Raw genomic sequence first — 26,407 nt, 5'->3', positions numbered from 1 at the left:
GGCCCAGAGCGCACAGCAGAAGAAAAGTGTAAAACGTCATTGTTTAATCTAAGACTGTCAATGACTGCAAGAGCCCGCAGGTCTCATTTATAGAGCCAGTACCACTCAGACATGTGTGAACCAGTAACACGTCACAACAATGACATTAAGCAATAATAAGGCATTAGTAAATGCTTAATCCATCATTGGTAAAGCATTACTCATCCTTAGTACATAATATGTGGCGAGGGAAATACATGTTTCTTTTTCATTAATGAGCTCATAAATAATGTGTTCATGTTCATTATTTATAAAGAAAGTGATTAGCAAAGTGTTTAAATGCACATTTATTTATATATTTAATCATTAACTCATTGTGAGTGTGTTAGCGGAGGTTTTATAAAAACTTATTTGATATCGTAATTTATGGTTTATTCAGCCAGTTATTATTTTAAACAAGTTTTTTTTTTTTAAATATAGAAGGCTAATTAGAAATACTAGTACTGGTCAAACTATGAATTTTTCTTATTGAATTCTTTTTGTGATCACTCTTAAGAAATGCACCCTATTGGGTCTGCTCCTCTTACTCTCTGCAAGTTTAACCCTGCTATAAAGTTAAATGCTAACGGCCCTTGGGCTAACAGCAGTGCTTGTCCTCAGAGTTGACCACCAAAGTAAGTTTCTTCTTTAATCTCTGCTAATTACACATCAAGCAAACAATTTACTCTCCTAGAGCATAAAAATTTTACATTTTTCATATGGCGGTTTAAGGGAACAAAGCTGGGAAGACACAACACGAATGCATGTTTTTAATAAGCATATGTTTGTTGAAGCTGGCCAGTCAGCACGTTTGTGGGATTTAGATAATCTGATTGGCGCACTTGCAAGAAGTGGGAAACCACAAAGTCACAGTTGGGTAGTTGGAGCTCCACTGTTGCTTCAGTTTGGGACAGTTACTGTGATAAAGAAGCATAAAACAAAAGCATAAAAATATTTTTTTATCCAAAAAAACAAGGGGTTTAGAGATAAAGTTGGACATGTGCAGGGGAAGGATACAAGGTATACTGGACAAAGGGTTTTGAAGATGGAGCTGCCTGACAGGAGGAAAAGAGGAAGACCTCAGAGAAAGTTCATGGGTGTAGTGAAGAAGGAAGAAGGGTTGGTGTGACAGAAGAGGATGGAATTGATAGGACGAGATGGAGGCAGATGATCTACTGTGGCGACTCCTAAAGGGAGCAGCCCAGAGAAGAAGGTGGAGAAGAACCTGTGTTTAGTGTCCCACCACTCCTCCATTGATAGATCCCACTCCATAGCTGAAGTCCTTCACCTCGTCGTTCTAAGTCTGGATTACGTTGCTCCAGGTGTTCTGAAAGCTGGACCTGTACGATAGTTTAATCAGTGTGGTGACACTTTTTAAATCCCAAAACAAATGAATGCTCAGTTCGAGATCACTCATCAAAGAAAATTCATCTTCATCGTCTTCGTGAAGTCAAGTGTGAGTGCTCACATTAAGAACTCGAAGGAAATTTGCTGTCTTGCCTCGTGAAATCTAGGAAAGTGATGACGACGAAGGGCCCCTTCATAAAACAATAAAGGAAACATGATTACATCGGTACAGAAAAAAGACAAACATAAAATACCAGTTAAACCTAGACCAAGAAAACGAGAAATAAGGATTTTTTTTTTCTGTCCAACATGTAAGGATTCATTATGTGCTGCTATTTGCATGCTTCTGTGTTTTTTCCATGCATGGTTGTACTACTGATTCAAAATGACTCATTCCTTGTGGTTACTGGATTAAAGCAGTCAAAGAAACAGGAACTTACTGCTGATCGTTCCGTTACTGGCAGGACTGTGACTCATGGAGCAGGTATTGGCCCATTTCTCAGCATTTGCCTGTTTTACCATCTTCTACATGTTGCAGGAGCTTCCATGTGGTACTGAGGCAGGTTATTGGCCAGTCGTTAGATGGTGAGGGTCTCTTCTGGGGATCCTTAGGGATCTGGACAGTCCAACCTTCAGTTAGCCATTCTGCCATACACTCAAGGAGTGCAGTCAGCTTCTTCAACCAGTAGGCATGAATCATGGCGGGACCTGGTGCTGTCCAACTCTTCATACCGGAGACCTTTCCTGGGATGTTTGTCAATGTGATGGTTACTGGACCCTGTTAGGGAGATTCCTGTGTTCTGCTCTTACATCCACTAGCCACTGAGCATCGCGATTATGGATTGTGTCCTTCTCCTATATGCTATTTCAGTTTTGCTCCATCTCCAACATTGGTGAGGCTGTTCTCATATTGTTCTCCTGCTACTGGGAGTACACCTTAGATGGTTCTGTGGGGTAGAGCTGGTTTGTTCTTCTGGGCTCTATCTCTCTGGTATACCTCTTCAAGCGCCTGGGTGTGAGTCTTTGTTTGGCAGTTTCCAAGGCCTCGGGTACCAAGGCACCTTCTTCATTGCACCTTTCTGCAACTGTGATAGTTGGTTAACTTCCCTCTGTGCTACCTTGATCTTGGCCTCTAGTCTCCTTCTCCATGGAGGGTACTGCTCCTTGTGGCTGTTCATCTTGTAGCCAAGCATCTCACGGATCACTGTTACTGTGGTGTAGATCAGCTGACTAGTTTCTGTGCAGTAGGGTTTGTCCTTAGTGCTGTATTCACATCTTCTAGTAGACCTTCAGAGGGTACTTCACGTAATATTGGTAGCCGGTTGCGGAGGGTCCAGATTGAAACCTTCGCCATGATCCTATCTTTTAGGTTAGTTACTCTCCCACTTAATGTTGTTTCTTCCATCGTACTTGGGCCGTGTTACCCAATGTTGGGTGGGGGTGATCATATCTGCCCATGACCTGTCGTCCTGACTCCCCCTTGCGGTAACATTTGTGTGGTACCTCATTGATCTCAAGCTATGAAAACAGTTACTTCTACCAAATGTTGGAACACTGAGCTACTAGTTGTTTTGCCATCCATCTGGATGATGGGTATCGAAGATCATATTAAACTCCTCATTAAGTGCATACTTACTGCTTCCACTAGAAGTAAGAGGATAATTAGCTAGGTGCTGCTAATCAAATACAGTCTAAGTCAACTTTAACAAACGTGACCAACCATATAAAAGCAGAGGTTTTGTCAGTTTATATTTTTTCTCTATTGTTTTTCTCCAATCAGGAACTGTCACGGCTGGGCAACCGCTGAGTTTAAGGTACGGACCCAAAAAGCAGACACGGGAGAACTGAACTGAAGTTAAACAAGAAGCGAACCTTTATTTGGGCTGTGACAAGAATCAAAACCAAAATCAAGAGGAGGACTACACAAACATGAACCTCATGAATAAAGAAAAACTAAACCCGACAAGTAAGACAAGACTATAACTTTGACTATGACTTTGACTATGACTAACATGGGGAAATATAGGCAGACAACCTGACAATGAACAGTAAGAGACAAAAGACTTAAATACACACATGAGGTGATCAGGGGAAGTGGAGACATATGAGGAAACAGCTGACTAGAATGAACATTATGACGCCACAGGGGAAGTGAGCCAAAACACAATGAACATGGAAGCAAGACTTTCAAAATAAACAGTAAACATGACGAGATGCAGACATGACAACATAAAGGGCAAGGGAGACCAAAACACAAGGGTGAAGACACAAGGGGAATCTACCAAACAACGAACAATAACAGCAACCTAGGCATAATAAATATTAACTAAATAAGCTAAAATGAAACTAGAACATGAATGAATAATAAAATACAGTGAAACTCAAAACACTGTGTCCCATGACCCAGGACCATGACAAGGAACATCATTCTCACCACTCTCAATGCAGTTCTCGAAACAGTAAAGGCTGTTCTCATAACGCAAACTCACCTGTGCAAAAGATGCTCAGATCACCGTTTTCAAAATATGCCAAATCAGTCAATCACTTCAGCTCTGTGATTCACAAATGGAAACTCTTTCACCTACTTTTTAAGACTTAGACATCAAATTGATTTCTATCAAAACCTTAGTGACTTTGAAAAGAGCTCTGCAAAAATGTTGGTCTAATGTAGAGTAACAGTGGAGAGGCAGGGCAAGCAGGTGAGTAACTGGTGTTTTTTCAGTAGCAGTAGGGCGGCTGGAGGATACAAGTGGAGATGTTAAACCATAGTTCAAATCGTTCCCAAAAGGTTGATTTTGTTCATCTGGACGTGACATTTTCAGTGGGAGAAGTGTTTCGTCACTCATCCAAGTGACTTCTTCAGTCTTAGCTGACTGCAGGTTTCCCCAGCCCTGCAGTTCATTGATCATTATTAATGATCAATGAACTGACCTTCAGGCCCATTATTCATTCAGTGGTGCTAGTTTCAATCATTGTGCAATGTACTGTTTATAAGGTTGGGGATGAGCATAGAGGCTTTTTTTGGCATGCGCTCAAGGTTACAGAAATGTGGTCCAAGTGTTTATTTTCAATAAAACAAGTTTGTTATCGTATGGAAAGGGAACTAATTTTCACACAATGGCAGTCCGTGCGACAATGCGGGCAATAGGAAATCTAATGTTTAAGTTGGAATGGAAAGTTTGATGGGCTGAAACGAAAACACCCGCCACTTAGTGAAAAGTGGAAACTCAAGGCAAGAAAAAAAGGATCCAGTTGGGATGAATTCCAACCATATGAGTCTGTAGCTCTATCTGTGCTCCTCATTGGTAGACTGCATGAGCCTGCCTCACACAGACACAACCTTATGTGAACCAGGAACCCGCTGTGTAGCTGGGACATGTGGGGTTGACCCCTGAGGAGAAGCACTCTCAGCCTCAGATGCAGAAAAGTAGGAGCATAGACCAAAGTAAATTTCCTCTTCAATCTCTGCTAATTACTGAACACATCAAATAGACAATTTACTCTATAAAAGCATAACAAGTTGACTTTTTTGTATGTAGCAATTTTAGGTGACCAAGCTAAGAGACACAACACAAATGCAAGTTTTTAATAAGCATATCTTTATTGAAGCTGACCAATCAGCAGATATTTGGCATTTAGATGATCTGATTGGTGCACTCGCAAGAAGCGGGAAACCACAAAGTCACAGTTGGGTGATTGTAGCGCCACTGTTGCTTCACTTCGCAACAGTCAATGTACTCATCAGACTGATACAGAAGCATTAAACAGTAGCATAAACCATATAATATATTTTGTAACCTTCCTCACCATTTAAGAATATTTATTTTGTCATTGTTTAGCAACTGCTCAAAGTAGAGCTAATCTGTGATCATGAATAAATTGTACAAATTATATTCTGATTGGATGCTACTTACTGCATAGTTTGTTTTTACAGCCGTTGGGGCAGTCACCGCAGGAAGGTCCCTTCTTCTAGGGACCTTGTAGGTCAGACCATCAAATACTAAACATTACAGCAAACACTTGATATCAGCCCAAAGTTGTCACTATTTTCCTCAAGCCGTGTTTGAAGTAGATGCAAGTTGCTCGCATTTCACCCATCACCTTTGCTTCTAATGATAATTTCATTATTGTGTGTATAAGAGAGCACTCAGTAGAGTAGCTGAACAGGTTTCACAATACAAAGATAATAACGAAAGAGAAAATGAATGCATTCAGGGTAAAATAAAGGAAATTATATTTTACTTTTGCTTCCAAATTCATTTTGTATTGCATGATGCTCCAAAGCATTTGGATCCATTTACTGCAAATTACTCTTCAACAATCATTTGAAGTGAATAAAATTTTAAGAAACATCATCACTACAGGAAGCTTTATACTCATGGTGGGCAGCATTGGCAGACATAGAAGTACTTGTATTTGGAGTTGGGACAGCAGGCCATAGCACAGCTGATCTGATTGGACTTGTGCCAAACCACCTGTGGAAGGACACATATATCCAGTGGCATTACCTCAAGTAAGGGTGCCTGAGTTATACTATATATACTATATGTCTCTATATTTATATAAAACAGTACCTGTGGAGGATAGTAGCAAGACTAAAAAAGAAATTTTACAAGTTGGTAGTGAGACCTGATACGATGTATGGTTTAGTGATGGTGGCTTGGACAAAAAGACAGGAGGTGTTAAGATTTTCATTTGGAGTGACCAGGATGGACATGATTAGAAATCAATGCATCAGGGGGATATGTCTGTTTCAGGGTTTTAGAGATAAAGTTAGAGAGGTGAGACTGAGATGACTTGGACATGTGCAGGGGAAGGATGCAGGATATACTTGACAAAGGGTTTTGAAGATGGAGCTGCCTGACAGGAAGAAAAGAGGAAGACCTCAGAGAAAGTTCATGGGTGTAGTGAAGAAGGAAGAAGGGTTGGTGTGACAGAAGAGGATGGAATTGATAGGACGAGATGGAGGCAGATGATCTACTGTGGCGATTCCTAAAGGGAGCAGCCCAAAGAAGAAGGTGGAGAAGAACCTGTGTTTAGTGTCCCATCACTCCTCCATTGATAGATCCCACTCCATAGCTGAAGTCCTTCACCTCGTCGTTCTAAGTCTGGATTACGTTGCTCCAGGTGTTCTGAAAGCTGGACATGTACAGATTTTCCCCACAGCCGCTGGCTAAGAGGAGGAGTGAGATAGTTTAATCAGTGTGGTGACACTTTTTAAATCCCAAAATGAATGAGTGCTCACATTAAGAACCCAAAGGAAATTTGCTGTCTTGCCTTGTGAAATCTAAGAAATTGATGACGACGACACGCCCCTTCAGAAAACGGTCAAATAAATGAAACATGATTACAGTACAGAAAAAAAGACTAAATGAAATAACACTAAAACTTAGGCCAACAAAATGTCACAAGAAACAAGGTTAATTTTTTTTTTTTATTTGTCCAACTATAAGGATTTTATAATGTGCTGCTATTTGCATGCTTCTGTGATTTTCTGTATGTGCCCTTCGACTACTTAAAAAAATGACTGATTCCTAGTTACTACATTAAAACAGTCAAAGAAACAGGAACTTACTGGCTGGCCTGTGACTAATGGATCAAGTATCGTCCTATTTCTCAGCACTGGCCCCAGCCTTGTTCCATCTCTTTGGAGAGCAGAGCAGAAGAATGGCCATTTAATCTTTAATGTTTAAATAACACATTGTTGTCTGCAAAACTCTTTTGTTTATGCTTATTGCAAGCTCTGTTAAAGCTGTAATAAGCAGGTTTTTCAGAGGAAACGTTATTAACTCATGTCAATCGCATATTTGAAATTATTACACGAATACTCCAGAGCGCACAGCAGGGTAGAGCTGTACATCATCGCGGTTACCTGTCACCCTCCAAGACCCCCACATGTGTGATTTATACAGGCAGGACCACTTAGACATGAGTGAAACAAACAGACAAATTCAAGGACTAATGAGAGAATAACCACACCTGCTTCGATTCGCACATGGGACAAGTCCTTGGTCATGTGGGGCGATCGTGGCGCAAGAGTTGGCAGTTTGTCTTGTAATCAGAAAGTTGCTGGTTCAAGCCCCGGCTCCGACAGTCTCGGTTGTTGTGTCCTTGGGCAAGACACTTCACCTGGTTGCCTACTGGTGGTGGTCAGAGGGCCCGGTAGCGCCAGTGTCCGGCAGCCTCGCCTCTGTCAGGGTGGCTGTGGCTACAATGTGGCTGCCATCACCAGTGTGTGAATGGGTGGATGACTGAATGTAGTGTAAAGCTCTTTGGGGTCCTTAGGGACTAAGTAAAGCGCTATACAAATACAGGCCATTTACCATGTCTGTGGATCGCATGTGTGTGTTTTCACTGCACCCCTGTGTTTATTTTCTTTTTCTATGCATAGTTTCCTTTTGCTGTAATTTTGAATATCAAACAGAAGATTGCATTAAAGTCCTCTTTAAGTGCATCCTTACTGCTTCCACGGGAAATAAAAGGATAATTAGCCAGGTGCTGCTAATCAAATGAATTCTAACTGAACTTTAACAAATGTGACCATCCATGTAAAAGCAGAGGTTTTGGCAGTTTGTCTAGTCTGAAACATGCAGCTCTGTGTTAGAATTTTTCTCCATATGTTTCGATGCTTTGAAAAAGACTTTTTTCATAGCGCAATCTCATCCGCGCAAAAGACACTCATATCACCTTTTTCAAAACAGTCAATCACTTCACATCTGTGAGTCACAAATAAAAACCCTTTCACCATAATTTTAAACCTTAGACGCCAAATTGTTTGACTTTTATCGAAACCTTACTGACTTTGGAAAGAGCTCTGAAAAAATTGGGGACATGTGACAGGACAGTGATCTCAATCACAGCAGCAAATCTACAACAGAACAGCTGGACAAGAAAACAATCAATGTGATGTGATGGTTTAGTCAAAGTCCAAATGCTGTGGTGGGACCTAAAGAGAGCTATGCATAAATCAATGTCTCCAAATGTCAATGAAGCAAATCATAATTATCAACATTATCAAAGGCCAAAATTCCTCTGCAATGATGTAACTGATAAAGTCATACAGGAAACTATTGCTCCAATTTACTGCTGTAAAATACTGAATCATGGTATCTATTTAGTTTTCCACAGAACTGCATGAAATCCCGTGAAGACCTTTTTAACATGACTATAAATGGTATTACAAAATTCAAATGCGATTAAGAGCATTGATAATATTTCTCCTCTCTATATCCTTGTCAGCTTATGGAGAACTGGTCAGATCCGCAAACTTCTCCTTTGAAGCAAAAACACACAATTCATACAATAAAATATGAAGAAATTGTAATAACAATACTGCAAGCTAATGATATATCAAACACAGGGTGTTGGTCAAAGTATGGCAAATTACATCTGTGGTATATCCAGTCATCATGATTCAATTCACAACCATTTAGGGGGAGTCTTTCTCTTTTATTTCCTCTACTTTCTGCATTTCTTTCCACAAAAGTAATCTTATCTTACTTGAAAAAACAGGTTTATTTCTGTTGAGGAAAAATAAATCTACTCCCTTGCAGTGTAAACACTTGTTTCATAACATTTCAGTGGAGCACAAAATGTGTTCCTGTATTCAGACTTATGAATAAAAACTAGCTGTAAAGACCATTCACTACAAAACATGCTCTACATGGTCAGATTTTCTACTGTTTAAATGGTTTCTGTGTCATTTATTTGCATCTCCCTGTTTTGTTTGTGTATTGTATTTTTTTTTAATTACAAAATCTCCAAACATTACATTTAAATGAAGTTAAAGTATTTCTTTCTCACAGAGGCAACAAGAAAGAAAACTTCCCAAAGCAGAAATGGTTTAGCAGTCACTTTACTCCATTTCCCTGCTGACAGATTGCTGACCATTCCTAGCACCAGGTCAACCGGATAGCATGGCAAAGTGTGTAATAAACATGCAGGTCCACTGTGTCCATTTCACAGTTTGCCTCTACAGTGCACTTGTTGTCACTTTCATTCACATCCACGCAGGTGAAACAAATTCACATTGTTTTATATTTCCTTACTAGACTGAGTGATTTCCTGAAGTTTAACTGACTTGATGTTCACGTTTTCAGATCAGTCGAGGAGTGTATTTAAGTTACTTAGTCTAAGGAGTTTTGAAAGAAAAGCGTCTGGACTTCTTTAAGTTGCTTGAAGATGTTTCACCTCTCATCCGAGAAGCTTCTTCAGTTTTAAAGGTCAAATGGTGGAGAGTCCCAGATTTAAACCCAGTGGGAGTATCCCCCCAAAGAGGGACAAAGGACCCCTTGATGATCCTCTACCTAATCACATTAGGTAGAGGATCAGACAGGCAGACAGATACAAACACACCCTATCGTGTGATAGGGTGTGTTTGTATCTGTCTGCCATCTATAATCCAGTTTTGAGATCCCTTCCCAGACGCCTTAACGCCCACTCACACCCTGGGCCATCTGACCTCAGGAAATCACACGATAGGGTGGGTCCAGGTTTCACAATGAGCTCTGTGAGAACCTTCACAGACATTTAAGTTACTTGCGTTTAACTTAATGTTGCTATAACAAATTAACGTCTCACCTGTCAACTCATTTAACATCAGTTTTATATTAAGTAGACCAGACCAGTGAAAACAGCAAAAATCAGTGTAGACTCCACATTTAATCCTTCAGATATTTTAATATAAAAAGGTAATGCAGTCTCAACCGTATTTTCTACATGACAAAGACATGCTGCTGTAGTAAATGAAAATCATCTTCCAGCACAACTTTTGGAGCTTTCATTGTAAGATACTGTATACAATTACAAAAAAAGTTGTAATAGCTTATTGCCCAGCCTGTCCTGTAGCTAATTAAAAAACGGAAGTTTTTGTTAATTGGCAGAAAATCTCGTGCTTTTATTTCAATAAGGTCCCGTTCCCCCCCCCCCCCCCCCCCACCCAAAATAAAAAAAACAACAAAAACAAAACAAAACAAACTAAACAAAAAAGCAATTTCTATAGTAGACGGTGTTTATCTCTCACTTAATTACTGCAGGGGGAGTTCCTGAAAGCTATAATACAGTTAGAAGTCCCTCCATCACATTTTCCCAAACTGTCCAGTGGGCTGCACAGGAGTCTTTGCCGGGTCCCCGGACCTGATGTTTGACACGCTTTGGATTGAAACAGTAAAGTTATGCAGTTTAAAGCCAAATCAAGGAACTGAAAGAGACTAAAAAACTGAGAGTTGAATGATAATCACCTTTATTATCGAACTTATAATGAGCCCGGTTAGTATTTTTGTGCAGTGTGTGTCATAATTAACAGAACACATGTGTACAGTGTGTTGATTTGCTCCCCTTCTGCGATAAACGCTTGTAGGTACAACCTCCACTGAGCATGCGCAGAAGTGTCGGTCCTCTACATTTGCTCGCAGACATCATCACAGGTTGAAGTGAGCATCCTCATCCACAAAGAGGGAGCCGGGCTGTTTTGTCTTTCCTCTCGGCTCTGTCGTTTATCCCCCGTCGCTGTCGCCTCTGCTGCAGTGTGTCCAACGTCAGCACGCGGGGAGCAGAAGCCATAAGATGAAGAAACGTTATGTGGACGCGAACAGGCTACGGAAGATGAAAAAGCTGAAAATCACGGAGAAGCTGTCTGAAAGGTAGCGAGCCGCGGCGCCCGGCGGCTGCTTTTGTTGTGGTGGCCGTCTTTGTGTAGATTTCAGCCGTCGTCATCCCGCTCACCTGTCTGACTCGCATCCCATCACCTCCATCCGCCCCTCACATCCTAAATGAGCCAGCGTGGCGCTTTGATTAGCCTCAGTGCGGCGGAATTAAGGCGCAAATGTTGCACCGGGTTACTTCAGCCCGCCTTGTTTACAGAATAAAAACAGAAGCTGTGCAAGTTGACGTCGGCCTACTTTCGTCTCATCTGCGTTCTCACTGCCTGCTCTATCCCCCACTCTTAATCGCGCGTGAAATTAACACGGCCACATTGCGTTTTGTTTATTTATTTCCATTCGTCCTTTGGAAAAATAGAAACAAACGCGCATTCCTCTTTGGCTTATTTGGCACACAAAATCTGGAAGCGTCTAGACTGAGTCCAGACAAGAAAAGACACGCAAATAAGAACGGAACACCACTTTTTCTGTTCATTGTGCACCTTTCTTTCTTTCTTTCTTTCTTTCTTTCTTTCTTTCTTTCTTTCTTTCTTTCTTTCTTTCTTTCTTTCTTTCTTTCTTTCTTTCCACAAAAAACAACACATGCAAGAGATTGTGTTTATTTTTGAGATTTAGACGTCCTATTTTATTTTGTGTGCCAGTCACATATTAAATTTCTTGCTCTTTGTGTGCAGTGATTTCACACAAACACATATAATTGAATTACACTACTGGAAATACTACAAAGCAGATAAGAACTTGATTGGAGAATTAAAGACGCTGTGGTGATTCCTTTACACTTCACTAGCTTGTTTGGTAATTATATTTAGTGATAGTGCTAAATACAATAAAGGGCGCTATTTCAATAACATCATATAGAGAACTAAAGTTACATCAGCTCTGCTTGGGAGTTTTATTAGGCCAATTAAGCATGCTACTCAAGGAGAATAAGATAATAAAAAAGACTATATTGGGCTTCTAGGATGGATTTAATATGCTGTTTAAAAGCCCTCTCCCAGCTGATTCTAATTTATTTTTTAATTTTTTGTAGAACAACCTGCACAGTTAGCAGTTAGTTATAATATAAATACAAGTGAGATTAATTGAAATGCATTCTTTATAAGTAAAATTAAAAGGCTGTTGTCGACTTGCAGAAGGATGCTGTGGTGCTCCCTCTCTCCTCCAGATGAAATATTGCCATGGTTACCAAACAAAGAAGGGGTGATGTGATAGCAGCCTATGGATGAGCAGAACAAAGGAGGAAAACCACAGCTTCTGTTTGGCTTGCGGCTGCCTAATAAAATGAGGGAACAGTCATTGTTCTTGTTATAGTGGCCCTGCTTAAAAGGAAGGACTGTATTTTTAAGACACAGCTGGCTCAATTAGAGGTTAATGCCGTTTTTGCAGTTTGGTCTCATACTGGGCTGTGTGTGAGTATCTGGTGCTTTATCTGACAGCCTTTATTTACTGGATTCAGAGGAAGAGGCACGTTTGTTTGCCATGAGCTCAAAGTGAAATAATAATAATGAAGGAGGATTGATTTTTTCCTTCTTCTTTTTAATAATGTCTGCATGTCTTTATAGCGCGTACACCTTCCTGAAGTTTATGGTGATGTGGACACTGGTGCTGCTGGCAGACTTCATCCTTGAATTCAGACTGGAGTACCTGTGGCCGTGCTGGCTCTTCTTTGGGAGCGTGTACACCACTTTCCACTGCCATGGGCTGGTGAGGACTCCTGCTGTGTGTGATTTCATATTCTGTGCACTGGCCCTGATGATGATAAGCCAGCCAGTGATGCGTAGTAGGCTTCACGCAGTGAACAAGAACATGGCTTTTCTTCTATTTTCAGTGAATTACTCACATTTTACTTTCCTGTTGTTGTTGTTTTTCTTTCTTTCCCTTTTTGTTTGCAGGTTATTTGTGTTGTTTTTGTTTGCGCTGCCTTCACTCTGGACATCTTTTGTTTAATTTTTGTTCCTTTGCACTGGCTGTTCTTTGTGGCGAGCACCTATGTGTTATTCAATTACATATGGCACACAGGTGAGTATGACAATTATCATCCACTTGGCAAAATCTGCCCAACTTTCTTCATCTCATAAAATAAAAAATATTCTCTTATTTAAATTTATTAGTAATTTTCTTCTCATCTGATTATTTTTCCTCAGAGAAGGGCATCTGTATATCAACTGTGTCTCTGTGGATCCTGCTCGTGTACACAGAGGCTTCACTTCGACTCAAAGACCTTAAAACCTCACATGCCAACCTGTCCCATCTTTTTGCCGCTCACTGGTATGTTTATTTGATACAAAATGTATAAAGTTTAGATTTAGTATTTAATATTTCATCACTGAAATATTATATACTGACTACTTTCTAATATTTATAATTTATTCCGGCACAGTTAATGTGGAGCACCCACAATTTCCTTGTACATGTACAATGACAATAAAGGGCTGTTCTATTCTATTCTAACTGCCTTGTATTCACTTTCAGTATTGGATATCCTGTAGTTTATCTGGGGTTTGATGCCACCTGCTACTTCACCAACATCTTTAAGCTGCGCATACAGAAAGCAGTGCAGAGTGAGAATGACTTCCACATGCACCTCCTTCAGCACTCGCTCCCCCCAGGCCTGCAGGTTTATCCCAAGACAGGCACAGATGGCAGCAGCAGTGAGTCTGTGCACCTGCACCATCTACCTACCATTCTTACTATCTGGAGGGTTTTTCACTCTTCTTTTGGTTTCGGTCGTTCTTGTTTTCAAGCTGACAGTTTATTACAATCTCCACTTATGGAGCCACTCAGTCAGGTGATTACAACATACATTTGTGAGTCAGTTCGCTGAGAAGACGGAGACAGTAAAAGTCCCAAGCTGAAACTGTATTTAATAACCTCCTAGAACATGATGTGTTGCTGCTGGCACAACAAAGTAAGCAATCTTCTTGTTACTGCAACTGTTTGACGCTTTGTGCTATCAAAATATTTCAGAGTGCTTCTGAAAATAGATAAGTGCTGCATACCGATGTATAAATGTATCGTTTAATATGGTAATTACATGATAGGGGGAGAAACTAACATGGACAGAGATGAAGGGAAAGGAATAAGAAGCAAAGGTGCAAAAATTGACATTTTTAAAACAATTTTGACAAAAAAATTTTTCAATACGTGCATTATAAAAAAATACATTTGACATTTTAAGTTGTAGATTTTGTTTGCTTTTTTTTTTTTTTTTAAACAGTCATGTCTCCCCATGTTTTCATTTTCTGGCTATTTTACTAATTACAAACTCGGCACACATTACTAGTCAGTACTGGTGAGATTTGGACTGTATATAAAAGATGCAAGTCGAAACCACTGTGGTTCAAAATCCTGTGGTGGCCAAAGTAAGTCTAAATAAGAATCTTAATTTATAACCCCACACTTTACAGAGCAAATTATTTCTTTCGTGTCTTACTGAAAACAACATAATGCTAATATGAAAAAATGTGGTCCCCGTCATAAATCCACCCATTTTCTCAACCAGCTTATGCTGGACTTTTAAAAAGTTTTACAGCTTTTCCTATGGATAAAGACCTCCCCCACTGGCATTCATTAGAATGATTTCTGTAATTTCACACATGTTTTTCTTACAATTTAAGCTCAAAGAGTTGTCAAGTGACTTTTTTTCACTATAGCAACATTTCTTTATCATATAGAAGAACTGAGATTTTCTTAATATAAGAAAAACACAGTTTTTCTTATATTAAGGTATCTGAGGGATTAAATGTGTATTTAAACTTCTTTACACTGACAGAAAGGGGTGTTTCGGGTGCACTTAAGATCAAAGTGGGCTGTGTGTGCCCCATGATGTAAAATGGATTTGACACATCCCTGGTGTAAACTGTGCAAAGCAGTGGAGAACCTATTTATCACTCCATAGGATCAGTGAAAGGACTGCAGGCAAATATTTTGGTTGGGTTAAGTCAGTGAGAATTCATTGTGATTAATAAGTAATTCTAGTGACTGATGCTGGCCCTGTTTAAAGTTTTAAATGTTAGTTCATACCAAAGTGAGGATAGCCATAAATGTTTACTCATCCTAGATGTTTCTGAGCTCCATAGTAGACTCCTAAAACTGACCTGTTTTGATTTTACAGCCTCCAAATGGAAAGTCAAGCCTGAGTCGAGTCAGTATCAGTGTCAGAACGGTGCTGTGCTGGCCCAAGATGAGGCACACACCGTGGACTGCCTCCAGATCCGCAGTGAGGAGAGAGCAACAGAGAAAGGGTCACAGGAGGTGAGGTCAGCCGAACCAAACCGCCGGCCACCATCGTCATCGTCGTCATCATCCAAACCCAGTGTGGGTGAGTCCAAAGATCTGCTGCACAGCAGCACAGGAGGACCGGAATCATCAACAACTCCAGAAAATCTACCTCAAGAGGAGCATGGCAGCAAAGCAACGCGAGCAGCTAAGAACTCCTCACCAAAAGTCAGAAGAAGCAGCTCAAATACTCCTTCACCTCCTGCGGGAAGGACTGAGAAGAAACACAGGTCTAGCTCCAAAACAGTCAGCCCCAACAGGGATGCAGCAGAAAAGAGTGCCACAGCAGCTCAGAGTTACCACACTGAACAGACAAGCAAGTAAGTATTTAGCTAAGCTTGACTCGGGTGATGCTTACAGCAGTGCTAAAATGTTGTTTTTTATCTTGAAGGCTGGAGCAGGAGCTGAGGAGGCTGAAGAGTGAGCTGCAGTCGAGCAGGCAGACCGAACAGGAGCTTCGAAGTCACATCTGCAACCTGACCAACAGCGAGAGGAGCCTTAGACCAGAGGTTTCCCTGCTCAGACAGTCCAACATGCTTCTCCAGAGCAAGTGAGTGTCCAGTTGTTATCACACAAAACCGGATTTTATAGTACTTAAAATACTGTAGCTACTGTCAGTAAATATGAAAAAATGTTTATCCCATCTTATCCAAACCTAAAGTGACAATGAAATTGTTTCTTCTGTCCATGAAACAAAGCAAAAGATTTGAACTTAACTGTCACTATAGAATTAAAAACCTGCACAAGAAAAAGAAAAGGTTTGTGTGTAAAGCTACAATATCAGATCAGGTGAATGTGCTGTATGAATGAAGTATAGTATATCACTATATAAAAGAGAATATGATGAGATCACTGACTTTGCTGATCAGCTGCACTGCTGCAGACCTGCTTTGTCACACAAACCATTTTTATTACCTGTACGTTGCCACAGTATCTACTTTTTTATGTTTTTTTATGCAAATTATGTTTCCACTCCTCCTTTTCCTCCAATATGTGACTCAGATTATCACTCTAAGCACATTTAGAGCTAAAAAAAAATGGGGGGAGGGAGGCTCAGTTAGTTATTTTATCCCACTACAGAGGTACTCCTAACACATTTACCACATCAAAGCCACGTCCAGCAGCCAAAGGCTATAAAATCGCATTTGAGAAGAGCATGTTATGCAGTTTTGATCAGCACCACCAGCTTTGATAAGCCATGCTCCAGTTTTTTTAAAGGAAGGTGCTCTCCAGTGACTACAACAACTACAAGGATGATAAGAAACCTGTTTAACATTTATGTCTGTTTTTGAAGTATGCTTGACGCTGATCTCAAACGAGTCCATTTGCATGTGGCAGTAACCCACATATTGCTGCTCTTTTTCTGCAACTTATTTAAAACCACTTTAATGTCATCCCTTCAGGATTCTGTGCCTAACTAAAAACAAGCAGAGGGACAAGCAGACTTGTGTGATGCTGGAGAAGAAGACCAGAGCAGAGGCAGAGGCCAGACTCTCTGCTGAGAAGCAGTTGGCTGAGCTTCAGGCTCAAAAACTGGAGGAGGCGGCGAGCACAGCACGGAGTCTAACAAACAGGTAACCCACACTTTTAAATTCCCTCTTATATTTCCTGAAACATGCTCTGAGTTAAATGTTGCTGTAAGCATGCGGCCAAACATTTGGTTTAAATGATGTTTACTTGCTTTCTTGTTGAGAGTTAGATGAGGAGATTAACATTATTTTGAGTAGCCTTCCTTAGCCAGTTAGCCTTGCGTTGTTCAGAGGTTAAGAAGGCTGCCAGTCATCACTTAGACCTTAAGCCTCAGTCACGCAGGCCCAGAGACCAGCCGGTGGCCCTCTGGCAACCAGCACTTGCTAAGTAAAAATGTGTATTCCTTAACTGCTCAGCATGAAGTTGCTGGGAGTCGGTCAGTGAAATCGGTTGCAAAGAGAGTGCTACAAAGAAAACTACCTTGCAGCTGCTTTGGTTGCTCACAGATTGCCACGGTCATCCTTACAGCAAGAATTATGATTCAGCAGGACGTCTGTGCCATAGGTATGTCGTAACTGCAACCTCCACTGAAATCTTATACTGCAGCCTATGGTGTAACCTCCCTAGAAACATAAATACATGTTGGGTCAACACATGTTGTTACAACATTTTCTTAGAAAGTCACTGAACTCCATTTCTGGGTTATGTCGCAGTTTTTGAAGTTCCACTACAGCACAGTAAATAGTTATCCAGCATTTGCAGGCAAGTCAGCGACTTCCATGTAAACTAGGGGCGACCATGGCAACCTGCTAGTAATCAAAGCAATTGAAAGAGGTTTTCAGTGCAGCATCCTTTGTGAACAGCTTTACAACCACTCACCAACTGGTTGGGAATACATTTACCAGTCTTGAAACCTGTGGGACCAAAACCATGCTAACCGACACTTTACCGTTTAATTTGGCATTCTTTCGCTAAAGGTTAGCCAAGAAATAGTCCAATACAGGGTTGACACGTTTTATAAAACAAGTGCCACTGACTGGATATTTTCTCTTCTTGATATTCTCTGTAAACCCTAGAGATGGTTGTGTGGGAAAATTCCAGTAGATCATCACTTTCTGAAATACAGGCACCATTCGCTGTGCTATAAACAAAGTGACTTTGATTGCTTTTATTCTTCATTCTGATCTCTTTGAATGTATCTGCCAGCTTGAATGAACTGAGTTGCTTCCATGTGATTGGCTGATGAGATATTTGCGCTAATGAGCTGTTGAACAGGCGTACTTGAGTGGCCAAAGAGCGTATGCTATCTTCGAACAAAGCCGAGCTAGCTGCTTTTCCCGCGTTCCTGTCTTAGCTCTAAGCTAACCAAGAGTGACATTGATCTTTTCCTCTAATTCTCTGCAAGAAAACAGATGATTCTTTAATCGACCATAAGCAGTTACTTCTTTTAAAGAAATCTCTCGTGTGTGTGTGTTCAAAATAATTGAAAGAGAAAACAGCAGTGTTTATAATGCAAATCAAATGTTCTGTTTCTTTCTGTGGAAACTGGTCTTCAGTTCCCGCCAAAGCCTCTCTGTCACTGCTCAAACGCTCTCATTTTCTCCGTTTCCCACACCAGGCAGGAACACTGTGAAACCCAAATGTTAAGGAAAAAGGTTAAAGAGCTAGAGACAGAGTACAAACAACTACAACTGGAGTATCAAGTGAAAGACAGTCGTGTGGTAGATCTAGAGAGTGATGTTGAGGTATCTTTTTACTCTATTTGGGAATGAACTTGTGCATTTAAGTGTCTGTGAGTCTCAAGTGATCCAGTGCTCGGTTGTCCTCAGTTTGGTCATGAAGTCCTTCTTTTGCCGTTTGATTTGCTGTTTCTGATTTTTGTGTGTTTAACTCCCTAAGAAAACAGAATGGTTTTCATTGAGGAACTTGAGCATTTTTTTTGTAATCCATTTTATTTTGGCCTGCAGTCACCATAATGCACTCTGTCATCACATCAGTATGCAGCATTACTGTATGGGTGTTTTTGTGTGACATTAGGTGTGTAAATTGTGGTTCTGTGTGGTATTTGATGTCATTTTAGTGGCATACTTTCCATGGAGCATGCTGTACTAGAAGCCAGGTCTTTCATAAAAACATTACACTTTTTTATCACCTTTCACAAAAGGCAAATTGTTAACCTAGAAAGAGTCATCTTTCAAAATATCTTAATGATAATGTGCTGCAGATTTTATGTTTTTTGAATGGCTGGCTGGCCGTCATCACTGTTTGGAAGTAATTATGTGTGCGGTGCATTGGTTTTCTGAGCGTAAACTGTGCCTGTCTGAAATACAAAAAAAAGAAAAAGATACTCAGGAAACCAAAGCACCAACTCCCACAGGTGGTCGCTGCAGGAATTACTACTGGCATTTTGATGTTTTGCACTTATTCTTACCGCTAATGTGTTCTCTGGACTCAGGCTTTGGGAAAGTACCGCTGTGTGGAAAAAGAGACAGATATGCTGCTGTCCACTTTGTCAGCCATGCAGGAAAAGGCTCAACATCTGGAGTACAACCTGAGCGCTGAGACTCGCATCAAACTGGACCTCTTCTCTGCGCTGGGAGATGCCCGCAGACAGCTAGAAATCGCCCAAGGTTGATATACTTATTTCTGATATTAATTTAGATCAGGGGTGTCAAACCCACCTGACAGCTTTGGAAAATGTGAAGGATACTATGACATAAATTTGGGACTTTTATTGTATTTTCAGAGGTTTTACAGGTTTTTCATATAGATAAAGACCTCCCCCACTGGCATTCATACGACACCAAAGTACTTAAGTGATAGATAAACTATTAAATGACAGAAAGGGGTCCACATTAATGTAAAACCAAAAGAAAATATATTTTCTGTGACTTAGCAAAACCTATTTTATAATTACAGGACAGTCTGGACAGTGACTAACCAGAATTTCTTCTGTAATTTTATACATTTATTTCTTACAGTTTATGCTCAAAGAGTCGTCAGATGACTTTCAGCAATTTCTTTATCATGTAGAAGATCTACCGTTTTTCTTATATTAAGATCTCTGAGGGATTCGGTGTCTAGTTAAAATTATTCACACTTAATCCGTTAAATCCTGAACCATGACATAAATGCCAGAAAATTCAATTTGTTTGAAAATGAAGTGTTTAGTCAACCCTCTGGGGAAAAATGTTATATATTAATTAGTTAAAAATCATACTGATGATGTAAAAGTCTCAAAAACGCATGTATCAAATATGATATGCTTTAAACGGACTGTAAAATCAGTTTGACATCCCTGATTTACATCACTGTGTTTTTTCCCCTTCTTCAGTTTGATCTGCAAACTGCCATTAGATTAGAAATTACTGTCAAGGAAAAGTAAACTATGATATGTGGGGCAAATTGTGAGTCGGATTGAACAGCACCACCGTGTGACTGCTGGGATTTTTAAAAATTGTTTATTTAATGTTTTTCTTTTAGCATTGTCGTGGTTCCCTCAAAAAAAAAAAAAAAAGAAGCCAAATTGATTACTTTTGGGTTATCACTAAATACAGAAAAACATATTTGGAAACAAATTCTTCACAAATTGATGCCAGTTATGATAAATTACATAGACAATAGTATTGGGCCACACCTCATAATCTTTGAGTTCAGTTTTTGTTCAGTGACATTGCCTTTACAAGCAATTGTAAAAGAAAGAATGAGCTGTTCTAAAGAGCTTAGTGATAGTGGGAGCTTCATGGCATGGGTTTCCATTGCTGAGCAGTTCCTGTAGGTGTAGTGTGTAGTTGCTCCAGTACTTTTGTTTATATGTTGTATTTTGGAAGCTTGAATCCAATTGGCAGTAGTAAAAAGCTAATGTTAAGTAATATACAAACTACTAGACCATGCTTACATGGCTTCATCAGTGCCACTGCGTATGATTAGGATAATACGATGAGGCGTATTATCCCCAAGAACTTCTGTAATCTTCCTTTAAGCCACTTGTCAGTAGCATAGAAAGTATAAAAGATGGATGCAGCCATGATGTTACCGATTGGTTAATGAAGTCCCGATTTGAAGCAGTTTTGGCATTTCAGCTTTTTACCCATCAGTCGTAAAAGGCTGATGGGGTATTGTTGTCAGCATAGACGTCCAAGATACAGTAGGTGTTCAAATCCCTGTTACCTTAACCTCAAGGTTGATCTGCCTGAAAAACTGAGGGTACCAGATGGTCAAGCCTCTGAGCGTACCATGGATGATGCTGCTGTCTGACTCTAACATGGACCTTTATTTACAAAGTGAACTTCTTGTTTCATCAGTACGACCTGAAACTATCAGTTGAGACTGCATATACATCAGAAAGTGTGTGCTGAGGTGACAGAGCGAGGCTGCTGAGAGCTGTTCACCGTGCATTCCCCTCCTGGCCATTAGAAAGAAAAAGTTTTGCACTAGCTTAATTTTTTCCTTTGTATTGTCTTTGGCAAATGCTTTTAATGGTTAGTGAGAGACTATGAAAGTGGCTCTGTGGTGTAGTGGTTAACACATTCACTTAACATGTGAAATGTTCCCAGTTTGAGAGCAGGTGGAGACATAACCCTAGCCTCTAGAGGTGACAGGCTACTGTAATCCTACTGCCAGTCTCAGGGCTGGAGAAATGTCAGAGCTGTGCTAAACTGCAGATCTGATTTCAGGCATTCGACCAAAAATCCATTAAATTAAACCCAGTGATTTTGTGGTTTAATAGAGGGTGTTTTAACATTTCAGTTGTCAGACCTCACACGACCACTTCTCCTCCTTGTGGGGAATTTCAGCCAAATGTAGATAACACCCTTGATACCACAAATCTTAGCGATGAGTTTAGACTACTTCTGCTCAGATAAAGTCTTCTTTGAATAATCCATCTAGCTTATTACCTCGATTTGAGTTTAAGGTTAAGATTAAGGGGATTTTGCACGGACAGAGAAAATCTTGCTCAGCTTACATTCGAGTGCAGAAATAACAGAAATCCTATGCGTTGCAGCTCATTCAGTATCTATCTCCTTACATCTACACCTTCCTCTGACAGATAAGGTGATGAAGCAGGACAGGGAGATAAGTGAGATGAAGAAGAAGATTGCCGAGGTGATGGCGGTGAGCCCCGGCATGTCCTACATGGCGCCCCGGCCCCACGTGCCACAGAATCTCACCAAGTTGCTCAACTCCGAGCGCTACGTGTTGAATCCACGAGCATTGATGTACCAGTGTTTGAAGAAATAGGGGACGTCCCAGAGCTTTCACACCTCATCAGAACTCGTCAGATCCGGACGAGTTTATCACAGAGCTAAACAACACCGCGAAGTCCTCTACTTCCAGCCATGAGTGGAACCAGGCCAAGCCTCCACGAGTCGAATGCCTTTTGCTGCACTGGTGGTGCTAACTTGATATTATTCTGTATATTTCCTGTTTTCTGCCACATCACAGGTCGAAGAGTTTCACTCCAAAATGAGGTATCTAATATGCAGAGCTGGTCATTTTTTTGAAGGAAAACAAAAAAGGTTTACTTATCCCGATTAAATACAAATACAGGTGTCAGCAGAGATACAAACCAAGTAGATTTATCTGAATGAAGACCTGGTGCCCGATGTGGACATGCCCAGAGGAAGATGGCACTGACAGGTTCTCTGCTGCAGCTGTAAAATATTTAATTAAACCGCTCTTTACAGTTTAACTCCTGGCATGAAAGTAAAACTAACCGAACAACATTATTTAAGTCCGTTCATGTGTTAAACTTACAGATGTGTAAGAATTCAGAGTTTTCTTGATCTGCTGCAATACTGACAAGAAGATTCAAAGTAATATCTTTTTTAAGCCCTATTTGTCAGTATTTATTAGAACAAAATGATCACTGAGGTCCAGCAGTACAGGTACTGATCATAAAATTAAGAAAACAGTGGCTGACTTCTGTTCCGGTGTCTCAGTCAGTCGTGACAGTCAAACCACGTGACTCTGAAACTGGAAATCAGCCATCACGCTTTTTTCATCGTCTCGGCTTTTCTTTGAAAAAGAGGCCATATTTTAGACTTAAATCTTTAACGGATTTTGGGCAAATATTGGAGTTGTGAACATTATTTACATTCATGTCTAAACATGATTATAGAAAGATGAGAAATTCGTATACAGACTTTTGTCAAAGCCTCAGTGGTTATGATAATGAACTTGTTTCTCTAAATGTCTCTATTGGAGAAAAAAATTTTGAATAATAAATTTGGTATATATGCACACATTTATATAACCTGGTCAGCTACATCATTAAAACCACCAGCTGAATAATGTGCACGACCCTCTTGAGCCATGAAAACCTTCACGGATCTGCCCTGCTGCAGGTCCTCGGATTGCTGCATGTTTTCTGTAGGTTTTGAGTTGGGCTCGATTTGGATTGAGAGTTCGGATTGAGACCCTTTAAGAGGAGGGACTACTCTTCTATGGTCTCTTCAGGTGTCTGTTGTCCCAAACTGAGTACCGTTGGTTGTTTTCTGCGCTTCTTCATATGCTTATGAGCACTTTTTGTGGGAGAACGCGGCCATCGGGAAACGCCATTACCATGTAGCGGGTCAGAGCTTCCTGGAATTGCTAGAAGCTCTGACCCGGACCCGAAAACAGATGAGTGGGTGGGTTTCAAAGTAAATTTAAAATCTTCCTGCTGAAAATTATAACAAGATGATCAATGTTGTTCACTTCACCTGTCTGGTTTTAATGTTGTGGCCGATCCTCGTACCATTCTATCAAAGTGTAAATGTGACTATTTAATATACCCCAAATGTTTAAAACAAGTATGCACCAAGATGTTCTTGTGTGTGCCTGTAAATAGAGATTTAGGAGTATCTTAATTGTGCTGAAATTCAGACAAAATATGTGCGTTCAACACAGAGCTTTGGAATGAAACCCTTCAGAGTTGGAATATTCCTGCATAACAGGCGGCATCTTTGTATGAATATTCCTGGTTGCCATCCGGGAGACTCTTGAGAATAGTTAAGTGATGTTTTATTGTCTTACTGACCTGATAATTTTTTTAAAAGAAAGCTCACTTCAGCTGCGACTGAGAGCCCGCTATTTTTTTGATGTTTGGCAGCTCGTGGCTCCACAGTGGCATCTGGAAAAGAGAGACCGCGACCTTGTCCGAGAAGTAAAGCAGAGCCGGGAAGGACAAGGGGGACGGTGTTGACGAAACATGGCTCACGGATGAAATTACTGTGCCTATATACTTTCAAACTCGGAAGTAAAACACAAATTTTAATGTGAAAGAGTAATGTGTTTAAATTGAAGTGCTATGTACTGTTTTTGTAGTTTTTGCTTCATTTCTTTCTTAATTTTTTTTTTTTACTCAGTGTACAGAATTGAAAAATTACCCACGCAGCTGAAAAACACTCATGAACTGGATGTCGCCATTTTGGTAGCTTTTTATTTAGAGCGTGTTTCTAGGGTGTTTTATATCAAAAAATTTTTTTAGTCTTGCTGTTCTTCTTATACTGCTGTCATTTTGTACGGCACTGTGTTTGTCAGCATGAAATGTGTTTTATTCAACCGTTATTTGAGCACACATTGTGACTTTATGTACCTGGATGTACTTGTACAAGGGCTACAGTTTCTTAACGTTTTTGGACGAACAATTGTTAATTCAAACGATGATGCTCTGAGGCTGGAGATCACACTCCTGATACACCAGGACCCCGTTTTGTATAAATTATTTGAGTTATCAAATGAGTCTAATTTGTGCAGACATGTGCATGTTCCTTCACTCAGGAGCCATTTATGGTGTCATTTTCTGACTTTGAAGGTAAAACGAGCAAAATTGACTTCTTCTGCAAATGGAAGTGCTTTCTGAAAACTTTAGTGTAATGGCTAATAAAGATCATCTTCATAAACATTTTGGCCTCACAACAGATCAACAAGAGACACTGAGATTATTTAAGATGATCTCCTTTTCTGATCTGTAGATTCATGCTGAACTAAGTTACAGAGTGCCTTTGGGGCATGGGTTTGAAGACATTTTGAACTCGGTTACTTACTCGTTACTTTCAGAGTAACTAGTTACTAGGGAAAGTAACTTTGGTTTTACTCAGAATTCTCTTATTAATGTGTTGCTCGACTAACTGAATACCCAGCAAGGATGCCAGCTTGCTTACATGTTAGCACTATCCTGCCACAAGTGCACTGTGCCACCCAATGGCCTGAACCTAAAATGGCAGTGTAGTAGTGTGAGTGCAAGTTAATGATGAAAGGAATGAAACTAAATTAGAAATGAACAATGTTTGTTTTATGTGTCACTTTTTATCGTTCTCTTTTAATCTATTTCTATTGTTTCAAACGTCTATAAATGCAAACACATCATTTTGGGGTTGATGCAGCAGTACTATCATCGTACGTAGTATCACTAGGAAGCAGCAGTGGATCGCAAAACACGACATACAGTGTGTTGAAACTTTTGAAAGGTATATTTATTTTTGCCATTGAAATGGGTAGAAAGTATACTTTTAGCAGTGCCAACATTAAACTATGCCTCAGACCATTTACGAGCTGTAAGTATCAAAATAGTGCAAAAATGGTTCAACATAAACACAGTTAGTCACACAGTTTGTCCATTCTTTGTAAACTTAACTGAAAACAGCTGAACTGCATCAACTGTGCAAGTTTGCCCGTCAGTTCAGTACTGACGGGCAAACTTAAAAGGATTTTCAGCCTCACAAAGAGAAATAAAATAAATAACAAGTATTTTCAGCCTCACAAATAGTCAATATTTAACCAAAATAATATTTCCTCCAGTCGGGCCATGTAGATAAGTAAAATATGATGGTAGATTAAGTGCTTCAGTGGTCTAAGATTCTAGCCTACGTCATAGCGTCACGTGCGCTTTTTACGTCCAACACGGAAACTGCAGTCGTGGTGCTTTCGATTGTGCTCTGAACTCGGAAATTCTGCCTTCCGACTAGGAAGATGTAGGTAAATCCAGACTGCAGATGAGCTGAATATGTGTTTAGTAGTAATTTGTTTTTGTAGAGGGCTAGAAAAACAACCGTTTTCGAAGGCGTCGCCATATTGAAATCCCGGCTTCTCTGACGAGACTAACCAGAACGCCGTTTACTCGAGTGTGACATCATTCCCAGGTTCGTATTCCGATTTCCGAGGTAAAACGAACGCAACACACGAATAACGACCCTATATCCCAGTAACGATAAACGCGTTATTGATTTTGGCATAATAACTAGTTATCGTGCTCGTTACCACAATAATAACGTAGTTACTGTAGTTACTTAATAACGCGTCTCTACACTGCTGGAGACAAACCTGACAAGCAGAGACGCACAAACAAGCAGCAACCGAAGGTGGCTGCAGTAAAGGCCTGGGAAGGACGGGGAAACAGCTTTCGGTGAGGGTTTTTTTTTTTTTTAATTATTATTATTATCATTTAAATCATCTCTGTTGTGTACATGCTTAAAGTTGATCACAGAATAAAAATCTTTTTAAAAAGACAAGCAAAAAAAAACCCTACTGGACTGGAGATTGTGACCCTTGGAGTGGTTGTAAAATTGATTCAGTGGGAGTTTTTAAACAGAGCTGATTTTTAGTTCTCTGGGAATGTAGAAGTAATGAGAGTTCAAAAATGCAGAAAAAAA

General features: G+C 40.1%; 1 protein-coding gene across 1 annotated transcript; it reads left to right on the top strand.

Moving 5' to 3' along the window:
* Nucleotides 1-10,799: 10,799 nt before the first annotated feature.
* LOC146652392 (macoilin-1) lies at nt 10,800-24,626 on the top strand. Its single transcript, XM_085382749.1, has 11 exons — nt 10,800-11,006; nt 12,587-12,728; nt 12,917-13,043; nt 13,169-13,292; nt 13,497-13,675; nt 15,139-15,622; nt 15,694-15,852; nt 16,706-16,876; nt 18,391-18,517; nt 19,228-19,402; nt 21,823-24,626. Exons 1-11 carry the CDS (start codon nt 10,930-10,932, stop codon nt 22,011-22,013), a joined length of 1,956 nt encoding a protein of 651 aa, XP_085238875.1. The 5' UTR covers nt 10,800-10,929; the 3' UTR covers nt 22,014-24,626.
* The last annotated feature ends 1,781 nt before the right edge of the window (nt 24,627-26,407 follow it).

This window comes from Rhamphochromis longiceps, linkage group LG15, assembly GCF_057381845.1.
Source record: "Rhamphochromis longiceps isolate RC_006_pf linkage group LG15, R_longiceps_female_GT1.1, whole genome shotgun sequence".
In the NCBI taxonomy this organism is placed as follows: Eukaryota; Metazoa; Chordata; class Actinopteri; order Cichliformes; family Cichlidae; genus Rhamphochromis; species Rhamphochromis longiceps.
The sequence above is the reverse complement of the archived record's forward strand: the minus strand, read 5'-3'. Positions and strand labels throughout refer to the sequence as shown.